Genomic DNA, 25,237 nt, shown 5'->3' with positions numbered 1-25,237 from the left:
ATTTGCTAAAATCAAAAAAGTTCATTTTATTTCTCATTAATGTACACACCTTACAGCTCACAGTGCATGTCAGAGCAAATGAGAATCATGAGGTCGAAGGAACTGCCCAAGGAGCTCAGAGACAGAATTGTGGCAAGGCACAGATCTGGCCAAGGTTACAAAAGAATTTCTGCAGCACTCAAGGTTCCTAAGAGCACAGTGGCCTCCATAATCCTTAAATGGAAGAAGTTTGGGACGACCAGAACTCTTCCTAGACCTGGCCGTCCAGCCAAACTGAGCAATCGTGGAAGAAGAGCCTTGGTGAGAGAGGTAAAGAAGAACCCAAAGATCACTGTGGCTGAGCTCCAGAGATGCAGTAGGGAGATGGGAGAAAGTTCCACAAAGTCAACTATCACTGCAGCCCTCCACCAGTCGGGGCTTTATGGCAGAGTGGCCTGACGGAAGCCTCTCCTCAGTGCAAGACATATGAAAGCCCGCATAGAGTTTGCCAAAAAACACATGAAGGACTCCCAGACTATGAGAAATAAGATTCTCTGGTCTGATGAGACCAAGATTGAACTTTTTGGCGTTAATTCTAAGCGGTATGTGTGGAGAAAACCAGGCACTGCTCATCACCTGCCCAATACAATCCCAACAGTGAAACATGGTGGTGGCAGCATCATGCTATGGGGGTGTTTTTCAGCTGCAGGGACAGGACGACTGGTTGCAATTGAATGAAAGATGAATGCGGCCAAGTACAGAGATATCCTGGAAGAAAACCTCTTCCAGAGTGCTCTGGACCTCAGACTGGGCCGAAGGTTCACCTTCCAACAAGACAATGACCCTAAGCACACAGCTAAAATAACAAAGGAGTGGCTTCGGAACAACTCTGTGACCATTCTTGACTGGCCCAGCCAGAGCCCTGACCTAAACCCAATTGAGCATCTCTGGAGAGACCTGAAAATGGCTGTCCACCAACGTTCACCATCCAACCTGACAGAACTGGAGAGGATCTGCAAGGAAGAATGGCAGAGGATCCCCAAATCCAGGTGTGAAAAACTTGTTGCATCATTCCCAAGAAGACTCATGGCTGTACAAGCTCAAAAGGGTGCTTCTACTCAATACTGAGCAAAGGGTCTGAATACTTATGACCATGTGATATTTCAGTTTTTCTTTTTTAATAAATTCGAAAAAATTTCTACATTTGTTTTTTTTCTGTCAAGATGGGGTGCTGAGTGTACATTAATGAGAAATAAAATGAACTTTTTTGATTTTAGCAAATGGCTGCAATGAAACAAAGTGAACAATTTAAAGAGGTCTGAATACTTTCCGTACCCACTGTACCTATGTCTATTAGTCTCTCCTTCTGTCTCTCTCTCTCTCTCTCTCTCTCTCTTTCTTGGATCATCCTCCTTGCACTCTTTCACACACAACCCTGGACAAGACAACAATGTTAAATATCCCAAGGTCAAGCTGGGGTACAAGAAGATAAAAACCCAGGTTCCCAGGCCTTGACAAACAATAGCTAGAGCATCCCTGTCTGGTCACTCCTATATCCCCCTCCAACCAGAAGCACAGAACCAACCACAGCCTTAGACCGACGCAAGTCTGGCTCCGAAAGCAGTTGATCTATAGATTGACCGTCCAGCTCATGCACCATGTCCTTTACGTTTGTTTTCACGACGATGCTTCTGGGCTCTTCAGTGGTGATTGCATTTGTCTTGCAGCCATCCAAGGAAGAACCTGCAGCCGCTGCTCACTCTCCTGTTTCCCATCACAGGTCAGTATCAAACTTTTTTTACCAATCTTCTGCTTTTCTTAGCAGTGACGTGTCTTTGTATGTAGGGAATATCTGAAAACCTTTTTCCTCAAAAGTGTGCAAAGAATTATAAAAAATGGCAGAGAGGTTATTATATTTTAAGATATTCTCAGCATCGGATCACATATCACGAGATGTATTCATGCTTAGGCCTTTTTCAACATGAATTACAGGGATATTTTAGATTCTGGGTAGGATTCAAAGTCACTGTTTCCATTTTGTTTTCTAAAAATGTGTAGAGATCTAACACACTATTCTGTTTAATTTTCAGCAGTGTAATCAATTAATCTTCAACACAACATGTCTCTCTCTTGGCTGAGCTAAACGCCTCTAAAGTGCTTTCACAGTTCATTGAGTGAGAGAGCATGTCTGGCATGAGCAGCTACTAAAAAAAGCACTTTTCAGGATTAGATTGGAGTGTTAACAATCCTTTTGTGAAATGTCCAGGATTTTCTTTTATTTCTGTGTGTTTCCATATAATATATTTTTAATAGTATGCATAATGTAAATAACCTGAGTGACATATGATGTTCAGGTGCCAGGGTGGGTCATTGCAGTCCATCAGGGAGGGTCTCCTCGGGGCTCTCAACTTGCAGGCTGAGCCACAGCTGCCTGCTGGTGGGCTGGACGGTGTCCGAGAGCAATGGAGGGCCACCTTCAGCACCATCCCTCACAGAGCCAAGGACACAGCAAGTAAGTGGAACCCAAAATTCAAATACTGTAGACCCCACATTGTTTCCAGTCTGGTTAATTCTTAGTGGCCTTGAGTTACATACAGCAAAAAAAAGTGTCTTTTTTTCCATGTCCTTCCAGTTCCAGCGGCCTCTGGCAACTCTGTGTCACCTAATGTTGGAAACGGTACGAGCCTGAAGTGCTGTTCCATGGCCTCTGAGATCTTCATGAAAGGTATGCAACAATGTGCGAGCATGCACATTGACATGATGAAATATAGTAATGTACTGTAATATCTATTCTTGTGTTTGCAAGATCTGGGATGGGACAACTGGGTTATCCATCCTGCCAGCCTTACCATTGTTCAGTGTGCACTCTGCAACCCCGAAGTAAGCAGTGTGCAATGTCCATCGCCCCAAGCCAATGTCCAGGATGCTGACTCACAGGTATAATTCTCTAAGACATTTGAATAGTGAAGTGATTGTCTGCAAACACCAATACGCTTCTATTGTACTGATTTACATTTACATACATTGATACTTTTATTGTTCTTTCCTCCTTCTCTTACAACTAAAGTTCAGTAGTTGAGTCTATGTACTTAGTTACTGTCCACCACTGTGCCTGAGTTTCAGTGTGTTGCAACTATAAATAGCACATAGCTTTACCCTGTGTGTGTTTGGGAGGTGAAACCGCTGCCAATAGATTAGTGTGTTTTCTCCTTCTGCCAATACAAATGTGCCAAATACAAGCTAAGACACTCCCCAAAGTTGGTCAATCAGAAATGAATGCAGTCGCAGATATGTGTGCGAGTTCCAGCATAACTAATTTGAAAGGCCACTGCTGTTCTTTTGTTTATCTCATTGACATTGGATAAAATTATTTCTGTTATTAATCTACACTTTTTCTTACATATCTGTGTGTGCACAGTAATGAACTTCCACTATAGCATGTATTAAATGTTTGCATTTTTTATTTTCTATATCAGTATGAATGTATATTACACTAGAAGACAAAAAATAAATACATTCAAGTCATTCTTTTGTTCAAACTGTATTACCACGCTTTACTCCTCTCTTTGTTCCTCTTCAGGTGCCATGTTGTGTGCCCATCTCCCAGGAAATGGTGCCTGTCCTCTACGTGGATGAATTCAGCACCCTTGTCATTTCCTCCGTGCAGCTGACCCGCAGCTGCGGTTGTGATCCGGGCAACCTCCAGCCGCCCAGCACAGAGTAAAGTTTGTTTTATAGTCCTGAGTATGTGAGCCACCTGGCGAACAAGCAAACGCATAAAATACAGAAAATGTAGATAATACATCACATGCAGACATATCTTCTCTCGCTATACTTATCTCAGATCCTTCATTTCAACACAGAGCGTGGGAACCAAGGTAAAGTCTCTCTATGAACTCAGTTTTGCATTCCTGTTTCTCCATTCTAACCAGAATGTGCCAGCACAGACCTGTTTAGCCAGCTGGACATAAAACTGATCAATTATAATTTTAGTGGTCTATGCTATTAATTAACATTGGACCAACAATTAGATTTTGATGGATTTTATACATGCATTTCTGTAGATAAATAGTATTAAGACAAAGTGTTTCTCTTGCACCAAGAGCTGTAAGTGAAGTGCATCTGACTAACTAGCACTTTCTAGTAAGTGCTAGTTTATCTTTAAATAAATCTCATGACTACAGAGCGCTATTTAAAGCTACTAACTGTTGCCGAGTGTTCCCTTTCAAAAATGTGAGACTGTGCAGAGCCAAATCCTTGCACAGGCTGGATGTCTCCTCTTTCATCTGTGAAACAACTATTTCCTCTTATGGGTAAGAAGTCAATTCAATCCCAAAAGGGAAACTGAGTTCAAATAAAAAAATAGTTTTCCTTAATGTGTAAATTAGGTTTATGCTTCCCATGACAAACATGTTTTGCAGGGAGAGTAATAGGAGAAGTTTGTGTTATCCAGCTAAACTCACTGCACCTAAAACGTTGTATCAATCAAAAACATCTGTGCTGTGCTTTTCCATGAACAGCCATTGGCCGTGCCCTATTTACATGTATTACATGGTAGAAAAGATGCTGCCCTGCAAACCTCAAAAATCTGTAACCGTAAAAAGGAAAAAGTCATTGTACTTTTTGTTGACATACTTAAAATATTACATTTTGTGTTTTGCTGTGATGTGTTGTTACTTTGGCCAGAAAAGTAATTTAGTTGAAGATCAAAGCCTGGCTGACAATATACTAACATTTTATTTACATAATATGTGCTTTTTATATGCATGTGTAGCAGCAGAGTTCTTATTTCTTATTTCCATTTCCTTATAGGTCTCTTTGACCATTTCTCATAATTAGTTTGTCATTTTGTTATATGACTCAAGTTACCTCACCATTCACTTTTTCAAGATTTTTTTTCACAAATATACTACAACCTAGAGTGACCAGAGTGATATATTACCTCAACTCAATCAATACATTCAATGTTTTATTGTGCTTATGACATGCTAATATTTTGTATCAATTTCCTGATTTATTTTTTGATTTGAATAAAGATGATTAAAATCAACAGTTTTTTGCTCTCACTTGTTTTCCCTGGCAACATTTATAATGTACTGTGATTCTTGAATACTATTTTGTGAAAGCCGTTTCTTATGCCGGCCTTTCAGGAAGTCATGCCTGCAAGACATGTCTAGTCTAGAGGGAGGAAAATAGCAGAGGAAGAAATTTTGGCACTGTGTTCCAGGAAATTGGACGCCAGTCAGGGGAAGAGCAACATATTGCGCACTTCTGAGCAGACTTCACCGTTTTCAGTTGCTGTGCATGTGTTTGTTTTCAGGGCTGTTATAAATCTTTTCTTTGCTGCAGTGGAACCTTAACTTATGATTGTCAAGTTGTGTGAGCAAGATATTGATCCTGGACTACGGTTAAGCAATTACTCCACAAGAGGACGGCAAGATCTGGGCCAATAGCTCAACATTGCCAGCAATTTGATGTTTTACTGACACTGGACAGAATGTCAAGATATTTCAATGTGTGGGTATCTTTTGGAATACTGTACCCCTTTCTGCTGGCTGTAGGGGCAGTTGAATGTTCAGAGAAGGAAGCGTTGCTCAAACCGATGTCTGACAAGGTGTCGGCAATACAACTAACGAGCTGTTTGATGGAGTGCACTAGGATGACTTACATCAAGAAATTGCAACTTCAGGACAATCATAATATAAGGCTTCAAGATTCTACGGAAGGTAAGGAGCCTTTTCAGCTCTAGGATGGTTCACCCTTTGTTAAAAAATGAAATACTGAATGTTAAGAAATTACCAGTGACAGTCTTATGTCCTCCAATACTGTTTCATGTTGCACATAAAATCTGCTGTGTATAGGCCTTCATGGATTAATTTATCTTCTTAGGAGACCTCGAGGAATACTGTTGGTCTGCGGAGCTCAAGTGCACCATTGGAGAGAGGTTTCAGCTTGCCTATGTGGTGTTGCCTGTGGATTTAACTGCAGTTGGCCATGAGCAGCTGGAAGTCAAAGCCACTGTTCCTACTTCAACCACACTGCTGGCACACGACAACCCAATCACGGTTGCAGACAACTGTGGCCTCAGATACGACGTCACGCCGCACTTCAGCACAGAGAGTGTGGGGACGTCGTTCTGCATACAGGTGGTCTCCCTGGATGATGTCCTTGGGGACAGAGTTCTTAGATGTCCTCCCTTTCTGGTCACCTTGTGGCAGAGAAAACCAGATCAGCCCAACCAAGAAGGCCAATAAAAGCTCGGTGATGGAAGAAGTGCTCAGATCTTTTACCTAAGTAAAAGTGCTAATCCCATCGTGAACAAATACTCGGTCGTGCGTGTTCCGTAAGTAAAATAATCAGGAACATTGTAAAATATTAAAGGCAGGGTGGGTAATCTTGAGAAACTAGCAAGAGTACGCTGGAGTTAAAAAATGAATGTAGCTTTCAGCACTTACTCCAAAAGCTGCTAAATCTAATGAGAAAGTCGTCAAGTGAGTCCCTTCAGGCCTCCCTCCAAAGCCACTTACCCAAAATGATCATTATGAATGTGAACAACAAACAAGGCTATTGTTAGTACTCTCAGCTGTCAAGATAGCAGCTTGTGGAAGATGAGTAATGAGTACACAAGCTGAATATGTGCAGGAAGGCCGGTAGGTGGACAGGCAGGTATCCCAATCATAACATTATGATAATTTCAACAAAAATATCACAAATGTTTTTGAATATTATTACCAACAACCTTTCAAGGTCAAAGTTCTCAATGCAACAAAGGTTGCCCAGTCACTGTTATGTTATTATACGTAGTATAATTGTATTATAATTACTCGTACATTAATGTGTAAGCAGCATTTTACTGTTGAATTTGTTTGATTTTTAACAATTTTATATAAGACTGGCACTATTGATTATTTTCATTATGGATGTTTTTCTCAATTAATCGATTGATTGTTTGGATTTTAAAACTTAAGGAAATTCTGAGAAATGCTGTCACAAGTTCTCAGAGCCCAAAGTGACACCTTGAACAGTCCAAACCTTTCAAGTTATTAAAATTACTCAAAAGGAAATGCAGCCACATGACTTAAACCATCATTGTTGCCAATTGATCATTTCGGATCTTTACCAAAGCATCATATTTTAATAAATCTGCAAATGTTTTTATTCAAAACTCTTAAGTTTGTAAAGTAGCAAGTAACTATAGCTGTCAAATAATTGTAGTGGAGTAATAAGTACAATATTTCCCTCTGCATTTAGTGCAGTAGAAGTAAAAAGTACAAAATGGAAATACTCAAGTAAAGTATAAGTACCTCAAATACGTGCCTAAGTACAGTAGTTACAGTAAATGCATTTAGTATACATTCCATTGTATAATCCCTAAGCATCACTGACATCCGTATTTGCTTGTTTATCGTGATAGGTTGTTACCATACTTAAAACGTCATCTGTATGAGTGAATCTTGCTTGTATTATAACCATAATCTGTTAACATATTTCTACTTTTTTTTATACATGTACCAATCTAGCAACTGTCTTTTAGCGTTGAACTTTCCTCTTTAATTTCTTCTGTGTGATAGATTCCTGTTGACAAAAGACGTTTTCATTGACTTTATTGACTTGTCGCAATTGTTGATTAGATTATATATCCGTGTTGATATTGATTCTCCATGGATATTGATACTACTCTCTATGGATTTCCAATCATTAACATACCAAATTAAGTGCTTGCAGGATATTGTGAAAATTATACCATATGTATATCCTTTCTTTGTCAACATTAGTTATCTCATTATATGGGTTTCTGTTTTATAAAGATTTTTTAGAATCAGAATAAATGATCTGTCTTTAGGTTTGATTTATGTGACTTTAAACATTTTGTTTATTGTTTTAGTTGTGAAGGTATATAATGGCATTTGATCATATAGATGCGGGTCTCTTAACGTTTATGAATTAAGCTTTGTTAAGCCTTTTATTTAAAAAAATCATAATTACCTTTATTGGCCAAGTATGCATGCCCAAATGAGGAATTTAACTTTTATTTTTTGCGTCTCTCTTAATGTGCACAGAAATAGAAATAACAGCTATAGTAGGGACAGGGGAAAACAAAGCTGGTTAGATAACTATCAAGAATAGACAGGACTGTTATGTACACAACTAATGAAAATATAGATGTAAATATTAATAATATTCAAAAATATAACAAGCACCAATGACTAATAATAAAATAAGAAATAAAATGTCTATATACAAGTCAAGTGCTCTGTAAGTTGAAAACAATCCAAAAAAAGTGCAAAGAAAAAAATATTGAATGGATATATATACTGAATGATTATGTACAGTATGCACATGAAAAGATGTCTATATATTGCATATGTGTTGGATTTATATTGAAAGTGACAGATGATATGTAAATACTCAAAAAATATTGTGTATCGTAAACTGTAAAATTACGATCTACAACGTCAGCACTGGATATTTCATTGTTAGAAGATTATTGATGGCGTATGTTAAGTGTTTATCAGAGTGATGGCTAAATCTGCACGACATTATCAGTGCTCTGCTGGTTTCAAAGACAACCAGAGTGATGCAAAAGTTCTTTGTCAAACGAAGGATGTAAATATGAGACGTCAATGGCTGTATGTGTTAATGACATTATTATTAAAAACATATTTTTCCCTTTTTCAGTCACATGTTTATTGTGCTTATGTTTTTGACTATTGAGAAACATGCAATGATATTATAGTGACCTTACGTAGAACAGCAACCTACTATTGCAAACCCAATTCCTATTACAAATAATAGAAAACAGAACAAGTATACACTTACACATTCTAAACAAATTAGTTTGGACTAATTATGCTGGGATTGTTTGAGAAATACTACTATATTTGGAATATTACTAATATATACAGTACTATATGGGCAGTGTGCATCTTGTATGTGTTTGTCTCTATACACAGTGTGTACTATTTCAGTATTTGCTGCTTCGGTTGTCATAAAATGCACATACATTTATCAAAGACGAATTTCACCTGCTCTTGGCTGTGCTTTGGCTGTCTGTTCTACTCACAAGAAACAATGTAGTGCCACCCACTGGTTATCATTTAAACTAACAAAAGGCATCAGACTGCAGTCCTGCACACCTTCCAGCCTCTGGATGGCAGGCTTATCACAGAGCAGTGTTGTGTGTTTCTGTGCCTGGCATGCAAAAAGCAAAGTGGAAACAGCTGAAACATCTAAGATCTTTGTGTTCATCTGAGACACTTAACACAACCAAAATGCTGTGTGTCATTGACCAATCATTGCTCTCAATCAATTCCTTAAATGTACTAAATTGAATCCCCACATTTTGCAGCTTCTTTGACAGTACATTAAGTAAGTGTATGCTATAGATACTGCACTAAATACTGTGTGTTCAATATCTAAATTCACAAATTGCAAATTGTTTTGAGAAAGTCACCAAAGTAATGCTCCTTTTAATCCTCTTTTAGTATTGAATAGTTATATTGTTTCCTATTATGCATTTTATGATCTTTAGGTCCCAATCTTTGTCTACAATATAAAAGTCTAATGGTCAGCTCGTTCAACAGTCCCGAGCCTCCAGTTAGGTCTAAATGAAGTAAGATGATGTCGGTGTGCTCTGCAGGCAGACAGCCAGTAGCATAACATAACTACCCAGGGTGAGTATCCAATAACAGACCTTTCTGCACAGCCTGTACCTCATGCCTGCATTAATCATACACGTGCCGGTGTCCATGCTCCAAAAGCAGCAGAAAACAAGCTGCTTGATTCTTTTGTGATGCACTTCCTTAGCATGTTCATCTTACATGTTTAGTTGAAATGTATTAAATGATTTGTGTGTCTGTGTTTTTTTTTTTTTCCAGCTGCGGGCCAAGCTCTAAAACCTACAGGACAAATACAACCACTGCCAGTTTTGGGCTCTGTGTCATCAAATCTGAACTCATGCACCAAAACTATAGCACCAAGGTGACATATTGAGTCAGACTTTATGATCTACTTCGGGATTTCTGGGCAGGAGAGTGAACCGTTGCTCGCGCTAGAGGTCCTTCTTTTTAACTGTAAACAAGGTAAGGACCAATCATTCAAAATGGTGTGACACTTTCTTTATTTCTAAAATAAATCATTGTATTGGATATTGTGTGTACTTGATCTTATTTGTGTTTGGCCAATTGTTAAATGTAAAAGTGTTTTGTGCTGTATCCACAATCAGTTTTGTCACTTATATATCCACCATTCCTGTCTAAATTTGATTCATAATTAAATGGCACACAAACTAAGAGCAGACTATTTCCATATTGTACATATTAGTTATTTTAGTCACATGCTGCATCTTAATGTTACCATTTACCATTAAAAGACAAGTAACCACTGTGCTTTTCAAAGCAGGGCATGCGGGACAGGATAGTGCCCTTCCTACAGTCATGAAAAATATAAATCCAAATAAATGAGATTTTAAAAAGCCCCAAAATAAATTGGCTTTAAAGAAAGAAATGTGATTATGTCAGGTATCATAATAAATAAAGGTATTAATTCTGTCAGGTAGGAATTCAAAACAGAAAACCAAACATTTCTTAAAACAAAGCAGCTCATTTCATTAAGGTTTAATAGCTTTTTAATGAACCATACACTAATTTTTTTTGAGTCTGTGGTCTATTGACAGTATGTGTGACAACCTGTCTGAACCATGATTAAAAATACTATATACTATACTTCTCATCTCTGCTAGTCTAATGCATTAAAACAAATTGTTTGTATTTATGAATTCCCAGCTTGTATTGTATTCTGTACAAAGCTTGATCTATCTATCCTTCTTTGATTCAGCCGAGAAATCAATTTATTTTTCTGTAGCTGTCAACACCCACTTGGAATAAAGATAATTTGCAAACACGGGCTTTAAACCCCGTCTTTTAAAAACTTTAAATGAAGACACATACACGGCAGTCTGTTGTACAAACACATCTAATGACAGATGACTGTACCATGTCTGGCACGCAGGGGTAGCAGTGTAAAGTTTGGGCAAACTGTCGTGATGAGGAAAAAGTAGTGCGTAAAACAGCTGTTAATAGACTCATTTGTTATATTTACTTTGTATTGACTCGTATAATAGCAACACAGCTGCTTTAGAGATATGTTCTGACAAGCTTGTACTGCATCGAGTGTATAAAACTGAGCTTGGTCCCCAGATGGTTGAATAGAGTAGAACAATCCAGCAGGCAGAGAGAGAGAGAGAGAGAGAGAGAGAGGGGGACACAGAGAGAGAGAGGACAACCCAAACACGGACGGGTTAGCAGACAACTATCAAACAACGACGGCCTGACAGCCATTTAATCAACTATTTACTCAGCGGTTTGAGAAAAAAAAATGTGACCGAGTGAGAAGACCACCTTGCGGAGGACTGTCGGAAGCGTATGACAACTTCGGTTGTTGTGAGAGGGGCACCATGGCATATCAGTCGAGGTAGGCAGAAAAACACCCGCAGCTAGCTGCTAGCAGCTGGGCGCTAGCTCCACAGCCTGACCGGGGGTGACTACCGACAATTACCTCCACACGGCCACTCGCCACAAGTTAAAGTTTTAATTTGAAACTCTGTCAGAAAGGAAGGTGGTCCGGTAGCTGTCTGTCATTAACGTCAAAACTGACATGCGGTATTTTTTTTAGCTTTGATAAGCAGTTCGAGGAAGGAGGTGGAATCAGCTGGAAAAGAGGAGGCTGGTGTGATTTTCACCAGCTGGTTTAAAGGGGCTGCTGTGTTTATACAATCTGTTCTATGCGAGTTAACGTTTAGCTACGCGTACACGCTATGGAGACGTGGGTTTCTGCAAAGCCGTCGTGTTTTTGACTGACCTGGATTTTGGGTAATAAGTTGGACAACGAGAGAAAACTGGTGCTGACTCTTCTCTGTACTAATGTACTTTCACTGTGTAATCATCCGAAACATATAGAGAAGGAATCAGAAGTCAGCCACTCTGTAACACGAGGATCTGAGCAAAGGATATATGTATATATGTATATATATTAAACTTTTAGGCACAATAAAGCTCCATGTGATTGTTATTTACTAATATAATAATGTCCTGCAGGCTGTTAAAGTAACGGCAGCTTCAGATTCATTTAAAATGCATGAAAAGCAGGAAAGTAGATCTTTTGCAGACTAATTCAAAAGTGAGTGTTAAAGTTTTAAAGGCAAATAAATGTAGAAAACAGCTTTAGATTGTTGCTTTGGGTTGTTCAAGAGCAGAGTGAAATGCAGATTTTAGTACCTGCATTTAAACGATGACTGTCTGGTATTACCAGTATTATGTGCATTTATACCAATATGTGATGAAACAAATTTCCTTCCATTAAAACTGAAAATGGAAAGTATGCACTTGGAAGCAATATTGTGCAACAAGTTTGTGCTGCTTGGCATCAGTTTTTGAAAAGTAGAGCATCATCAACACAGCTCATGAATGAAACACTCCACGGTGCTGGAGCGGTACTCGGTATCGGCTAATATTTTAGATAAAATGTCAAGAAATCGTGAAAAGAAAAGTCCATCGTGTGTTTATAAAAAGGGCATCTTCAAATAACTTGTTTTATCCAATGGTCAGTCAAAAAAGAGAGAAATCAAATCCTCACATTTTAGAAGCTTCAAGCTGAGCAAGCTTGACAAAAATGTTGATGATGATTGGTAATTTTAAGGAACAGTGCACCCCAATATCAAAAATATACGTTTCCTCTTACCTGTAATGTTATTTATCAATCTAGATTGTTTTCGGATATATCGTCCGTAGAGGTGTCGGCCTTAAAAACTCAAACCAATGTCTCTAACCTGAAATCAGGACCCGGTTGTGGTGAGACTTGCATGCATGCAGAGGGCCGATTCCTATTTTAGGATTATTCAAAAGATAGTTTGGTTGACTGAAGTCACATTGTGATTGGGGTTACTTTTTGCTTTTGTATGGGTGTGCACGCTCTGATATGAGTCCTCAGATTTTGTGCTTTTGCAAAGTTATTTTTTCCCTGAAGGAGTTTCTGTATAACACATTGTACTACTTTGATACTTTGTCTCTCAGGGTTTGTTGACATTTCTGCTTCTCTGCTGTTCGGGTTTGGCTGTTTCAGTATCGCTACTTTCTTCTCCGGGCTATTCTGTGACGTGGACGGGTTGTCTTCTCACCCTTTTTTATTTTCCAGTTCAGGTTTCTGGCGTTTGTCATCCATGATTGGTGAATCCGTACACTTAAAGCTCTCCCATTCACTTTGGTGGAAGGCTACAAACAGAGGACACAGGGTACAGCAATTTGTTTTAAAGACGGGATCATTGCCCACCAAACTGCCAAAATAGTTGGTATTGGTCCAAATGGGTTAATGTTAAGCTTTCCTGTTAAATATTTGAGTAATTATTAAATGATTAGAGGTTGACCCGATAATAAGAATATAACACAAGTTCCAGCCTCATCAATAACCCAACCCCTGGTATCGCTAAACTGTTTCTAAACATTTCTGTAAGTGTTGTGTGCTTGTCATCAACATGTACAATCAACAACGTGTATGTTTCATGTTTGTTCAGAAGACTAGTGTGTAATCTAATACATGCACGGTGTGCCGCTGTACCCCTGGATAGTGCAGTGGCTGGGCAGTAACAGGCTGGTATAGTTTGGCCAGTCTCTGCTCCATTAATGAGTAAGTGCTCATCTGTTTGGCTTCGTCCCAAATCTGTGCCGCTCCACTTGTTGCCATGGAAGCATCCCTATTGGGCTTGCTGTCAGTGAGGATGAGCAACACTGTATTTTGGGAAGTAATGTGAATAAAGTGTTCAGTTCACACTAGTGTGTGTGTGTGTGTGTGTGTATATATCTATATATACAGGTTTAAACGGGGCCTGATCCTGTGGGGGCCTGGGGCTGCTGTTCCACATCCACAATGCAGTTTCTACTATATTGAGGGTGCTATATTTGTTGTTGGCATCCTATCTGGACTGTTAATATCCATATGAAGTCTGCGTGGGCTGCATGTAATCTTTAGGGGCTTGAGAGAACAGATGTGAATGTTGTGGTGAATCCTCTCATGGCGTCTGTGAGTCTAATTACACTTTTCGGTTGATAAGATGGGCACCGTCTTCCCCCATTAGACCCTGCTGCTCTGTCCCCCTGGGTAGAGAAACCTGTGAGAAGATGCCATGAATTTGCAGTCTCTAAATTTGTATCGAGGATCAGTCGCATTCATTGTTCTGGGGTTTAATAGTATATATATCTAACACGCATATGAAATACAGAGCTGTTTACAAAGAGCAGGCTGTTGTGAGGAATGGAGCATGTCACCAGTTTTAATATTTAAGGCAGCTACTACATCCTTTAACAGGGTAACTAGTCACATTTAGTGTCGCAGTTCGAATGATGTGCTTGTAAATGCAATGCTGACTTCAGATCTGCTTTCTTTGTAATGTTCGATACAGTGCAGACAGGAACCTCCTTCGCCTCCGTGCATGGAAACAGAGGAACCAAGAAACAAGCCAAGCCAACACTGAGAATGTGCCACTCTTTGGGGTACCATACAAGGTAAAGGCCCACATATCATGAGTTAAATCCTCTAATGAAACAATTAAAAGAATGTTTCATAAAATGTAGGGTTCACCTCTTCTTTTTGTGCAGACAAACAAAGGGGACGAGCTTTCCAATCGAATCCAGAGGATGCTCGGCAGCTATGAAGATGTGAATAATCCATATCCCTTTGCTATGGAGGCTTTACCCATTCCTACTTGTTTAACCTTCTTACAGTCAGATCAGGGTCTGCCCAACCCTGATAAACCAGCCAAGCCTCCATTCCACAATCAAATCCATTACACGTCCTCCCAAAGTCAGAAAGCCCCATCTAGCAACAGTTACTCCTCTCAGCCCACGAGGACGTCCGCTGCCTCTTCTTCCCCGAACCACCACGGACATTCATCCACTTTCTCAAATGCTCCTCTGAACCACAGTCGGCTCAGCCTCTCGGCACATCAACAACAGAGGAGCGAGGCCCACTCTGATCTCAGGGAGTGTGTCGGCCTTTCCCACGAAATGTCTTCTCAGTCTCCCGACGCTAAGCCGCTACCCTTCCCACATTCCAGTGACCACGATAACAAGGACACTAAAGACATGGATGCGTCCACTTTTAACCTAAAGCAGTCCCCCAGCGATGCGTCTCTGCTCCAAGCAAACAAGGGTAACACGCTACCTTCCCAGACCTTCCCTTCTCTCCTGTCGTCAAAGCAGCCCAGCGTAGTCATGACCCAGAAGCCGACGGCGTACGTGCGGCCCATGGACGGTCAGGACCAGGTGGTCAGCGAGTCACCGGAGCTGAAGTCTTCACCGGAGCCATATGTACCTATACCGGAGCTAATCAACAAATCTGATCCGGGCAAAACCAAGATGCTGCCACAATTTCTGGAGGTGAGTATATTGCATATGTATATTTACGCTTTGTTTTATGTACGGATCAAACAAACAAGATATATTGGGTTGATTAGTGAGCTTTAAAGGTGCTGGTAGGTGGATATCCAGTCTTTATGCTAAGCTAAACTTAGCTTTAATTCGGTTTTCAGCATTCTGATTGGACTTAATGTAACTCAGTCCAACATTTTGGGAAACACACTTATCTGTTGAACACTAGATCACTGTTAAATTGTAGGATCTAAAGTACAGTAGTGTGTAGATACTGTAGTATATGATTTGAATCCTGCTTTTTGAATACAAATCAGTATATTCTGCCCGTAAGATATAAATGTCTCGAGATGTGTACCACTGAATCTATTGTTTGGTGCTTCCAGGGACTTTCGGGGGAGGTGATAGGACAATGGAAGTCCTACTCATTAATTCCCAGCACTATTGTTTGGGCTATGAATTTATTGTGGAACTAGAGGACGGCGTGTTCTCTGAAACCGCTCCTAGAGTATTAACCTGACTGTTCAGGTGTTTAAAAAGGTCTTGGACTTGCTTTGTTTGGGAGAATCTGGCTGAACTCCAGTTCAACTCTATTCATAAACACACACACGCTTGCACCTGCAGCATGCAACACCTTCCCCTTACCATCCTGCAGCAGTGATGAATATGCTGCTATTATCACTGCTGGGAGTAATCCAGTGCAAGATTTCTAGGCAGCTACTTATCCCCCTACACTCTGGAGTTAAGTTCCACATCTGCAATAAGCCATGTATGAGACATGTTTGGATCTACAATATAATCAGTTTGAGAGGTAGAAGACATGAAGAAGAAATGCAGTTACAGTGTGTTATTTCCAATCACGGGTCAATACAAAGGGGTCAGAGAGCAGACGGGCTTGTGCACACACAGCAAAAAACTGTTGATCAGGAATCTACAGCTGAACTGGTGTAACAAAAGTAAACATGTTGAGTGAGCCATGACTCTCCAGCCCTCTGCCTTGTGATGGTCCTGAAGTGCTAAAACACAACATTAGAGAAAACACAATGCCATTTATAAAATTTTTTTTAAAAAAACACACACAACACGTTAGAGACAATGATCTGCACTATTAGTAGTTCCTGTTAATTATAATACTGCTTGGCAGTTTTTTGTCATGTCATACTGCGTAGCATGGTAGATGTGGCAAGCAACCTGTGGTTGGTTTGTGTGTGTGTATGTGACCTCAGCTGCTTTCTGATAACTTCACCCCTGGGCTCAGCGGCAGAACAATAAATGAGCTTTGTCACCAACTTGCATAACTGCTCCGGGGGCCCGCTCATTCTAGCCTTATGTCAAACACTGTCCATTCAGAAGGAATGATTGAAGGACGGGCCTGAAAACAATCACAAATGCAGCATGTTGACCCCGTTCATTCACACGCACTATTTCTCTGATGTTGAGGTTGGCCCACGTTGCTGCCTGATAAGGGGTGTTGCGTCACTCATCTAGCGATTCACACTTAAAGTTAGCTGTGGTGTAGTGTAGGACTGCATTATATTTACTGATGTTTGTAATGTTTTGTCTCCCCCCCCCCCCCCCCATAAAGCAGAATGTTCATTCATAGGGTACAGGATTTTTAAGTTGGTCTACGCTATAAGTGTGTTTTCATCTTTAGTTTGGTGTTCTGTGGAAGATTTAAAAGGCATCAAACAAACCAAAAATAAAGCGGAATACGATAAACATTGTTGTATTTCCTTTATGTATGCATTTACTTTGTCATTAAATGGAAAGACGTATGTTTAAAAGGACAATTAATTTGCTTTTTGTATGTAATAACTGAATTAATGTTTGTTTTTTACGTTCATTTTTTTAATGCAACAATAAAGAAAATGACTAATGTCACTGCTTTAGTATGAGGGAGTCTCTGCTGCTCTCTGCTGGGCTCTGTGCCTCTCTTTACCGCATGCAACAAGGAATGAACAATCCGAGATGAAAATGGGAGTTAGGATAAAAACAGATGTGAAGGGGATTTTAGTTATTTTTAACTTTGACCTGTGAAATAATAAATGGATTGCTCTGTAAAATTGTAGCCCTCAACAAATCTTTATACGTTTGTTCTTCAGGTTATAATTGAATAACTATCTTTTTTTTTATTCCTTTCCTTTCTTCAGACGAGGTCAAATGAAGTTCTGTGTGTCAAAGACATCTTGAGGGTGAGTCCAGATGTAAATGCAATGCACGGGGAAATTGTACTTATGCATAATTTATTAATTTTACACAAAATATAAAAAGTCTTGAACTAGATTACCTTTTAGAATGTTATAAATGTCTAGAACCACTCTTTTAGCACACGTTGTGTATTGTAAGTGTATTGTAAGTGTATTGTAAGTGCTTTATTACAAAGAGTAGATGTTCACACTGCTGTAGTTTGCTTTGCGTTTGAATTTGGAAAATTATGAAAGAATCTTCTAAGGAAATAAATAGTTTTGTATTAATCTTCTTGACTTAATTTAACCAGTTCACGCTTGCTGCTCTTTCTTTTCCTGCGCCTCCTTTACAATATTTACAACCTTTTTACAATGCGAGGTTCTCACTTGGCTTCTTGTATTCAAGTTGCAAAGAGAGAAACTATCATGTGCTGTCACCAAATCTGAAATAGATGGGATGAGTACACCTGCATGCATTGTTTTTATTTAATATAGAGTGACACCTGTTTTGTAATTGTGCCAAGGCTGCAGGTTCCTAGCACATCACACTTTTTAATCCCCTCCACAGGAAATGACCCACTCGTGGCCCCCTCTCCTGACAGCTATACAGACACCGAGCACAGAGGAGCCCTCCAAGTCCCTGTTCCAAGCCAAGGTAAAGTCCAACTTGATTTATTTGCTCACCGCCGCTGCTGTGTGTATATATAGGAGGAGGGGTCGCAGTAATCCTGCATCCTTGCTTGCGTTACCATCTCAGATGAAGCACACTGTGATTGAAGAATCCTTGTGATGCACTAAAAATTACTCCCAACTTTTAACTGAACGTAGTCTAAGCTGTAACCTCTTCAGTGAAAACATCTGTCTCTGATTTATTCCTGTGGTGGATGGATAATGAGCTTCCACATGAGGTAGAATTGTCAGCTACACAGGAAATGGTCTCATGGCTGAACTGTGGATATTGATTTCCCCCACCAAAAATCAAAATTTATATTTTGCACATGCTATCTCCATAATGTCAGATTAACAAGTCGCCATGCAATTTGATGAGGATCTTCATGTTGAGACTGGATAAACCCTTTTGAGTTTAGACTCGCACCACTCTCGGGTCAATTGTTTCATCTCCTCACTAGTTATCAGTTTAGTTTAAATGTAGATGCAAATGTACAACTCTAAATCAAACGCATGTGTGACCCAGGTAAAAGCTTGCTTGTGTTTTGTGTCTTCACAGGAAGCGGAGCTTGTCTCTTCATGTCCAGGACAAAGTGAGTAATGAGGGAATATAGCAGAGCACAATCCAGGCACACAACACAGATGAACATGATCTACAGAAATGATGTTACTCTATCAAGAAAAATGAACACTTGAGTGCAAACGGTTGGAGTCTTTCGATCTGTCGTCATAAAGCATCTGCTGTACAGCCTGTTGATAAAATTGGAGGTTTGATCATCATTGGTGAAAGGCGGTGTGGCATAAATATTCTCCTCTCTTTGCTTTTTAATATCCATAGAGTTAATAGTCTCGCTGATCGTCTCTCAGACTTGTGTTTTCTTCAGAGCAATGTTTTTACGGCAACATGTACAACCATTGAGCCCTATTCTGTGAACTGGCCACAAAATACCAGAGGCGAGAAACCACCCTGCAATTTTATCTCAAATAAACCTCCGCTTAGAGTAAGAGGCAATCCTACAGAAGAGAGGAAGTTAGTTTTTTTTCATCACTCGCTGGTATTCCTCCATCACTTCTGCTCATTCCTTTCTCCCTTGTGTTATCTCATCTATCCTTTGACTTTTAAGTGCTTCTGGCTTTAGAACATCTGTCAGCACTACCGTTAGTAGTCGCCTGGCTGTTGAAGCACCTGCCAGAAAAATAAGTTTACAAAAGGGTGCAGTGTTTTACCAACATTAAATAAATACTTGTATAGTGCAATCCAATAGAAAAACACCCGTTTGTATTGGCCATCATAAATGCAAATTTACAGCAACAAGTATTTGAGAAAGGATTAAGAAGCCAGATTCAGACAGTTGTTCAGTCAGTCAGATATTAGACTTTCATTCCCAGTTCATATTCATTTCACATCACGTCATAATGTCTGTTTGACCAGCTGTTATCTCACCAATATTTACACACTATTTGGCCTTTATATGCGTGACAAAAGCAGTGGGTCTGTTGTGTGTTCTATTTAAAATTACATTGAGCAAGAGAAACCATTTTCGTGCAACAGATGTGGAATTTAGGAAGTTCTGGAGTTTGGGGAAATGCTAGCAAAACAATTTAGGAACAGGTTACTGTGTTATATACATGGTATGATGATCAAAGATCTACTTGACATGAATGATGCAAGTTTGAATTCAGGACTTTATTAAGAGAAGCAGCGGTGATATAATCGTTGCTTCTGGAGGTGAAGCTGGAAATCAAATGTATTGGTTTCCTTTTTACAAAAACAATGCATTAGATTGTTTGATGAAAGAGATTGTAAGTATGTAAGAACATAAGTTAATTCTTTTGTTAAACTAATGTCCTCTCTTTTAGAAAACTGTGAGTCCTCTCCTGCAGATCCATCCCAGCTCGTCCAGCAGAGCCCCTCAGCGTGAGTCATTTGGCTTTTCTTTTGTGACACACAGCAGATATGTAAGTTGACACCCTGAGGAACATTGTTTGCAGGCTGTTTTCAACTATCCATTCAAACGGATAACAAATATTGTCATTAGGATCAATTACTCTGAAGCTGATTTTCTCAATTGTTTTGTGTATAGAACATAATAAAGAAATGCCTGTTATCATTTTCCACAGCCCGAGATGATGTATTCAAAAAACTTGTTTTATCTGACCAACAGACTAAAATGTAAATATATTAATGTTCTTACCATTAATAAAAAGGAAATCTATACATTTGAGAAACTGTTGAAAAATGACAAAAACGATCAGTAGCTTCATTTTGAATACATTTTTAATTAATCAACTTATCGATTACTTGTTGTAGATCTAATTTTTAGAGAAAAAATTATTTACAGAATTAATGAATTGCAAATAAAAAAAAACAAATTTCTTCCTCAAACATTCCAAATGCGCTGTTTACCAGCACAGCCTGGTCACGTGCACCACTGTGTTTATTTCATTGTCACTATCGCACTTTGATGTGATGTTATTGTGGTGTTTTTGTGTGTTTTCTGCAGTTCATTTAAAGCTGCACATTCCAGAGGGGTAGAGTCCGCCAGCTCCAGCGATTCCGAGAGTAGCTCAAGATCAGAGTCGGAGAGTGAAGGCGCCATCGAGGAGCCGCCTCAACTCCCCGTGAGCAGCTCCAACATCACAACCGAGGTAACTTGCTGCTTGTCCTTTATTGTACATATCGTTCATATTGAATAAAGGACACATGACATGCTTTCTCTGCTCCTTCTCATTTTCTAAAATCACAATGTTTGTGACTTTCTTATGTATTTATTTTTTATTTTATTTATTTATTTTTTTTTTTGTTCAGCCTGATGCTCCTGCAGTGGCCCATGGTGATTGGCAGTTGGGGAACTGGATTCGGTCCAGCCAGCAGAACTCCGGCCCTGAGAGTCAAAGCAGTGCACATGCCTCTGAGAGCCCCGCTCACAAACAGCCACCGCCCACTCAAAGCTCCAAGCTCTCACTCAGTGTAGAGGTCGTCGACCCCACCAGGGAGTCCAAACCTCAGCTTTCAACCCACCAGAGAGAGTTCACTGATAGACTTGCAAAGCTCCAGCAGCACAGCGAAATCCCTCAGGACAACTATAACCATCAAAGTAGCCAAAAATCCCCCGTCGTTGAGTTGAACAGCTGTAGCAGTTCCAGGAAACCTTCACTCAACAAACGCTCCTCAATACCAGAGAAGGCACGTTGCCCAGATCGCACTGAGGCAGCTATCGGTGTGAAGTGTGAGGAAGTTGTCGCCACGCAAGACAAAGATCCCTGTTTCACAGATAGACCCAAGGTAAAGACGAAAACAGGACGTAGCAAGAAAAGCAAGGGTAACGGTGACACTAAAAGAGACATTAAAAGGACTTCTAAACGCACGTCACTTGACAAACGGAAGGCTGGAGAAGAGCCTGATGTCGCAGTTGTCCCGTGTGGTCATTGTCCATCATGTGGTGTGCAATATCCTGTCCCCTGCTCCTGCCCCACCCAAAGTCCTGCTCAGCCTGACCAGCTGTTGCCAGCTCGACTACTTGGAATCAGTAGTAGCAAACAAAAGTCTGAGACCATCTGCCAGAGGGGGACCAAGATTCCTCACAAAACAACCCACAAGAACTCGGGGAGGACTGGACAGATAGCCAAGAGTTCTCGGGAGCCCCACAGGCCTTCTAGACACCTGCTGGTGAAGATTGATCTAAGACTGCTCTCAAGAGTCCCCCCGACCCCGGGAAACCACCAGGACATACCCAGCATTGCAAAGAGATCAGCACTGGTCATAGAGCAAGATGGAGGGGGCAGGGATGCTTCTACTACACACAAACTCGCCAAAACCAGCACAAAGAGTATATCTCAAAATGTGAGATATAGAGGCCTGCTCTAGTTGGCGTACATGTACAATATACTTATTATAATAATGTGTGATTTGTTGTCTTCTAGGTCGAGGTAGACAATGCAACTCTTCCCAGGAAGAAACAGAGGCTGGAAAACAAGAATACCTCATCAAATCATGCTTCTGTCAAACTGGAGTAGGTCCCCTAAATCAGAGGACTCCCGTACTTTTTTTTTTTTTTTTTTTTTTTTTTTTTTTTACCAGGGATAACATCAACATTTTTAAAATTCCTTTTTTTTTTTTTTTTTTTGAGAGTGTGTCAGATCTCAAAAGCTCTCCAATGTTGTCACTTGCAGACGTTCCTGCAATTCAAAAGATGACAGAGAGCGAAAGAAGGCAAAGAAAAACCCTGTTCCTTTGCAGCAGCCTCTGACACCCAAAGACCCTGCTAAAGGCCCAAAGGTGCACAAACGCAGCTCTGGGGAATCCCAGGAGTCCAGTAAGGAGGCTGTGAAGAGCAAAGACTTGACCACAAAGCACAAGAAGAGCAGTGGAAAGCACACAGAACACCCACACCTTGGAAAGGTAACAGGATACAAGCACCTAGCTCACGTATGCATGTTAGTGCCTCGCTTCTTTTCCTCAGACGAGCTTCGGCTTACTAATGAATTGGTACATGAAAAGGTAAACTATTCAAATTGTAACCAAACGTCTGCATTGTAATCCTAACAGAAGCCACCAAAGAGCAGCCTCGACGTCTCGTCCTCTTCACAGCCCCCCAGGAAAGCTTTGACCAGCAGGCCCTTGTTCAGATTAGAGGAAAGGTAAAATCCTATCTGCCTCGCTGCTAAGTTGTTCTAAAATAAAGTTTTTCATTTGTTATGTCCCCAAAAATGCTGTCTGTGTCTGGATTTGTATTGTGTCACACAACAGAGACAGTTGAGAGATCTTACCCACAGACATTGGTGGTGTTATAAATTGTTAGTTGTACATTGTTGTTAGTCCTCTGATAAATGATGTGTTCACCTGTAGGCAGTACCCAGTGAAGCATTACATAAAAGAGGCCAAAAAACTGAAGCACAAAGCCGATGCAGAGGTAGGTTCTCCCTTTGTTTGCTTTTAGTTCATTGACTAAAATGACTGCAGTAATTTATTTTTGCTCTCTCTCTGTAGTCGGATAAGCTCAGTAAAGCTTTCAATTACTTGGATGCGGCCATGTACTTCGTTGAAAGTGGCATTGCCATGGAAAAAGATCCACACATTTCAATGTCTTCCTACACTATGTTTGCAGAGACAGTGGAACTGCTCAAGTACGAACCCACTTTTATCATTATTATCTGCACTAGTAGTTTTTTTGTAGTTTTATTAGTTTGCATATTTATAAGTGTGCAGGATAGACTCTTCCACCCTGTCATAGTCACAGACATTGAACTTTTGTATCCAAGTTAAATTTCAATGAACGTTTTGGCTCCTTAACTGAATTTGATTCATGCATTAGTTTTACCGGCACATTCTCCACTCTCACAGGTTTGTACTGAAACTTAAAAATTCAGTGGACGCCTCTGCTTCACCCTCAGAAAAGGACTTTTTATCTTTGTGGTAAGAGGTAGACCATACTTCATGTGCTGTGTCTCCACAAACCAGTGTCTCATGAGACTACATATATGTGCTATGTCGATGGAAGTCATGTAAGAAATAGTTATTGTATATTACGTAGAAAAATATGAAAGTCATATTATAGTATGTCGAAAAATGCAATAAAAAATGATAGTGTGGTGTGTAAAAAGTCATAGTATAGTATGCCATTAAAATATTTTACTATAGCATGTCGTCAAAAAAAGTCAGTACAGAATCTTTTAAAAAAATTCATAGTATATTAGTCATAAAAAATGAAATGGTCGTAGTACTTTGATTTTAAAGTCATACAAAATAGTCTGTTCTTTGTTTTGTCTCATGTGAACTATGAATAACTGAATAACATTTCATTGTGTCTTGTAGTCTGAAGTGCCAGTCTCTGCTGCAGATGGCCATGTTTCGCCACAAACAAAAAACTGCAATCAAGTATTCAAAGACGCTCACAGACCACTTCAGTGTAAGTATGCATGTGCTGCCATCGCTCCTTATTGCCACTGTAATTGTTTTGCAATTATTTAGGTAATTCCAACATTTGATCTAGTAGTTGTAAAGAGAACCGATTTGTGTTTTGCTAATTAAATGTGGACCTCTTTCAGAACTCAACAACTCCCGATCCATCTGTAGTAACATTAAAGTAAGTCACTGCAGTTACATTCATTCACTGTTTGGGCATATTGCACAGAGCTGTCTTTGTTGTAAAAAGTCTCTATCTCTTTCCGCGTATCTTTTTAGAGTGACAGACACACCGTCCTACACCCCCAACATGCCGTCTCCAGCCAACACCTCCACCAGCTCAGGTCCCGGCTCCAACCACAGTGTCAGCGGGTTGGTTGTGGACCCTGTCGGCAGCTCTGTGGTCATTCCCCAGGCCATCGGACGAGTGGCATTCAGCTACGTCAACATCACTATGTTATTCTTGAGCGCTCATGACATCTGGGAGCAGGCGGAGGAGCTGGCACAAAGAGGCAGCGGTAAGCTTAGACTCCAAACCTAGATTAACATTAGATACGGAGTCTCCCAGACTAGATGACATGGGACCAGAGGGGGGAATTTTGATAATAATGGTAATGTTTGGACATCCATTGTTTTGATGTATGATGCTTTGCATATTTATCCTATGTTTCAGGTATGCTGACAGAGCTGGACACACTTATGGGCCCATTGAGCCTTGCGTCAAGTATGAGCTCTGTGGTCGGTTATACGAGACAGGGCGTCCACTGGCTGAGGCTGGACAGCCAAAAGGTGAAGTGACCATCAACCTGCTCCCGTCACTGAATACCTGCGAACCCTTCAGGCCGCCTCGCTGTACCTTTACTTCACCTCTGTGTGTTATGCTCCCATACTGACCTGGACTGTCCCTCAGGCTTGTGCCAGTTTTCTCTACTTCACATGAACTCATCTCATCGAGGAAAAAAAAAAAAAAAAAAGATAGACAAGGAAGTCCTCTGATGTGATGTGTGTTCTTGATAGCACGCTGAACATTGCACTTATTTATTGTTTCCCCTCACGTCCACTTCGGTGTCTCTCACTTT

General features: G+C 40.2%; 2 protein-coding genes across 3 annotated transcripts; both read left to right on the top strand.

Annotated features, from left to right (window-relative positions):
- Positions 1 to 1,563: 1,563 nt before the first annotated feature.
- On the top strand, positions 1,564 to 5,034 carry LOC116390487 (growth/differentiation factor 6-B-like). Its single transcript, XM_031860222.1, has 5 exons — positions 1,564 to 1,759; positions 2,334 to 2,491; positions 2,612 to 2,704; positions 2,786 to 2,916; positions 3,560 to 5,034. Exons 1-5 carry the CDS (start codon positions 1,638 to 1,640, stop codon positions 3,701 to 3,703), a joined length of 648 nt encoding a protein of 215 aa, XP_031716082.1. The 5' UTR covers positions 1,564 to 1,637; the 3' UTR covers positions 3,704 to 5,034.
- A 6,197-nt stretch (positions 5,035 to 11,231) lies between these two features.
- aff1 (AF4/FMR2 family, member 1) lies at positions 11,232 to 25,113 on the top strand. Of its 2 annotated transcripts, none has more exons than XM_031860308.1 (19): positions 11,232 to 11,451; positions 14,432 to 14,534; positions 14,628 to 15,407; positions 17,549 to 17,590; positions 18,153 to 18,239; positions 18,813 to 18,846; positions 20,114 to 20,171; positions 20,758 to 20,902; positions 21,063 to 21,539; positions 22,178 to 22,266; positions 22,427 to 22,655; positions 22,803 to 22,894; positions 23,103 to 23,166; positions 23,244 to 23,380; positions 23,598 to 23,669; positions 24,069 to 24,162; positions 24,302 to 24,339; positions 24,438 to 24,676; positions 24,832 to 25,113. In XM_031860308.1, exons 1-19 carry the CDS (start codon positions 11,435 to 11,437, stop codon positions 24,954 to 24,956), a joined length of 2,922 nt encoding a protein of 973 aa, XP_031716168.1. In that variant the 5' UTR covers positions 11,232 to 11,434; the 3' UTR covers positions 24,957 to 25,113. The 2 variants fall into 2 exon arrangements, with proteins under 2 accessions (XP_031716168.1, XP_031716167.1); XM_031860307.1 differs by having other exon boundaries at positions 21,063 to 22,097.
- The last annotated feature ends 124 nt before the right edge of the window (positions 25,114 to 25,237 follow it).

The sequence above is a fragment of the Anarrhichthys ocellatus genome, unplaced genomic scaffold (assembly GCF_004355925.1).
Source record: "Anarrhichthys ocellatus isolate YVR2014 unplaced genomic scaffold, GSC_Weel_1.0 scaffold23, whole genome shotgun sequence".
In the NCBI taxonomy this organism is placed as follows: Eukaryota; Metazoa; Chordata; class Actinopteri; order Perciformes; family Anarhichadidae; genus Anarrhichthys; species Anarrhichthys ocellatus.
Note: the sequence above shows the minus strand (reverse complement) of the source record. Positions and strands in the feature narration are given on the sequence as shown.

What these genes read in the sequence shown, in the direction of transcription:
- LOC116390487 (XM_031860222.1), top strand. Translation starts at nt 1,638, where the DNA reads ATGTCCTTTACGTTTGTTTTCACGACGATGCTTCTGGGCTCTTCAGTG. An exon ending in CAGAGCCAAGGACACAGCAA is followed by an intron (nt 2,492 to 2,611) that starts GTAAGTGGAACC and finishes ATGTCCTTCCAG; the next exon opens with TTCCAGCGGCCTCTGGCAAC. An exon ending in TCCAGGATGCTGACTCACAG is followed by an intron (nt 2,917 to 3,559) that starts GTATAATTCTCT and finishes GTTCCTCTTCAG; the next exon opens with GTGCCATGTTGTGTGCCCAT.
- aff1 (XM_031860307.1), top strand. An exon ending in GTCCAGCAGAGCCCCTCAGC is followed by an intron (nt 20,172 to 20,757) that starts GTGAGTCATTTG and finishes TGTTTTCTGCAG; the next exon opens with TTCATTTAAAGCTGCACATT. An exon ending in GCTCCAACATCACAACCGAG is followed by an intron (nt 20,903 to 21,062) that starts GTAACTTGCTGC and finishes TTTTTTGTTCAG; the next exon opens with CCTGATGCTCCTGCAGTGGC.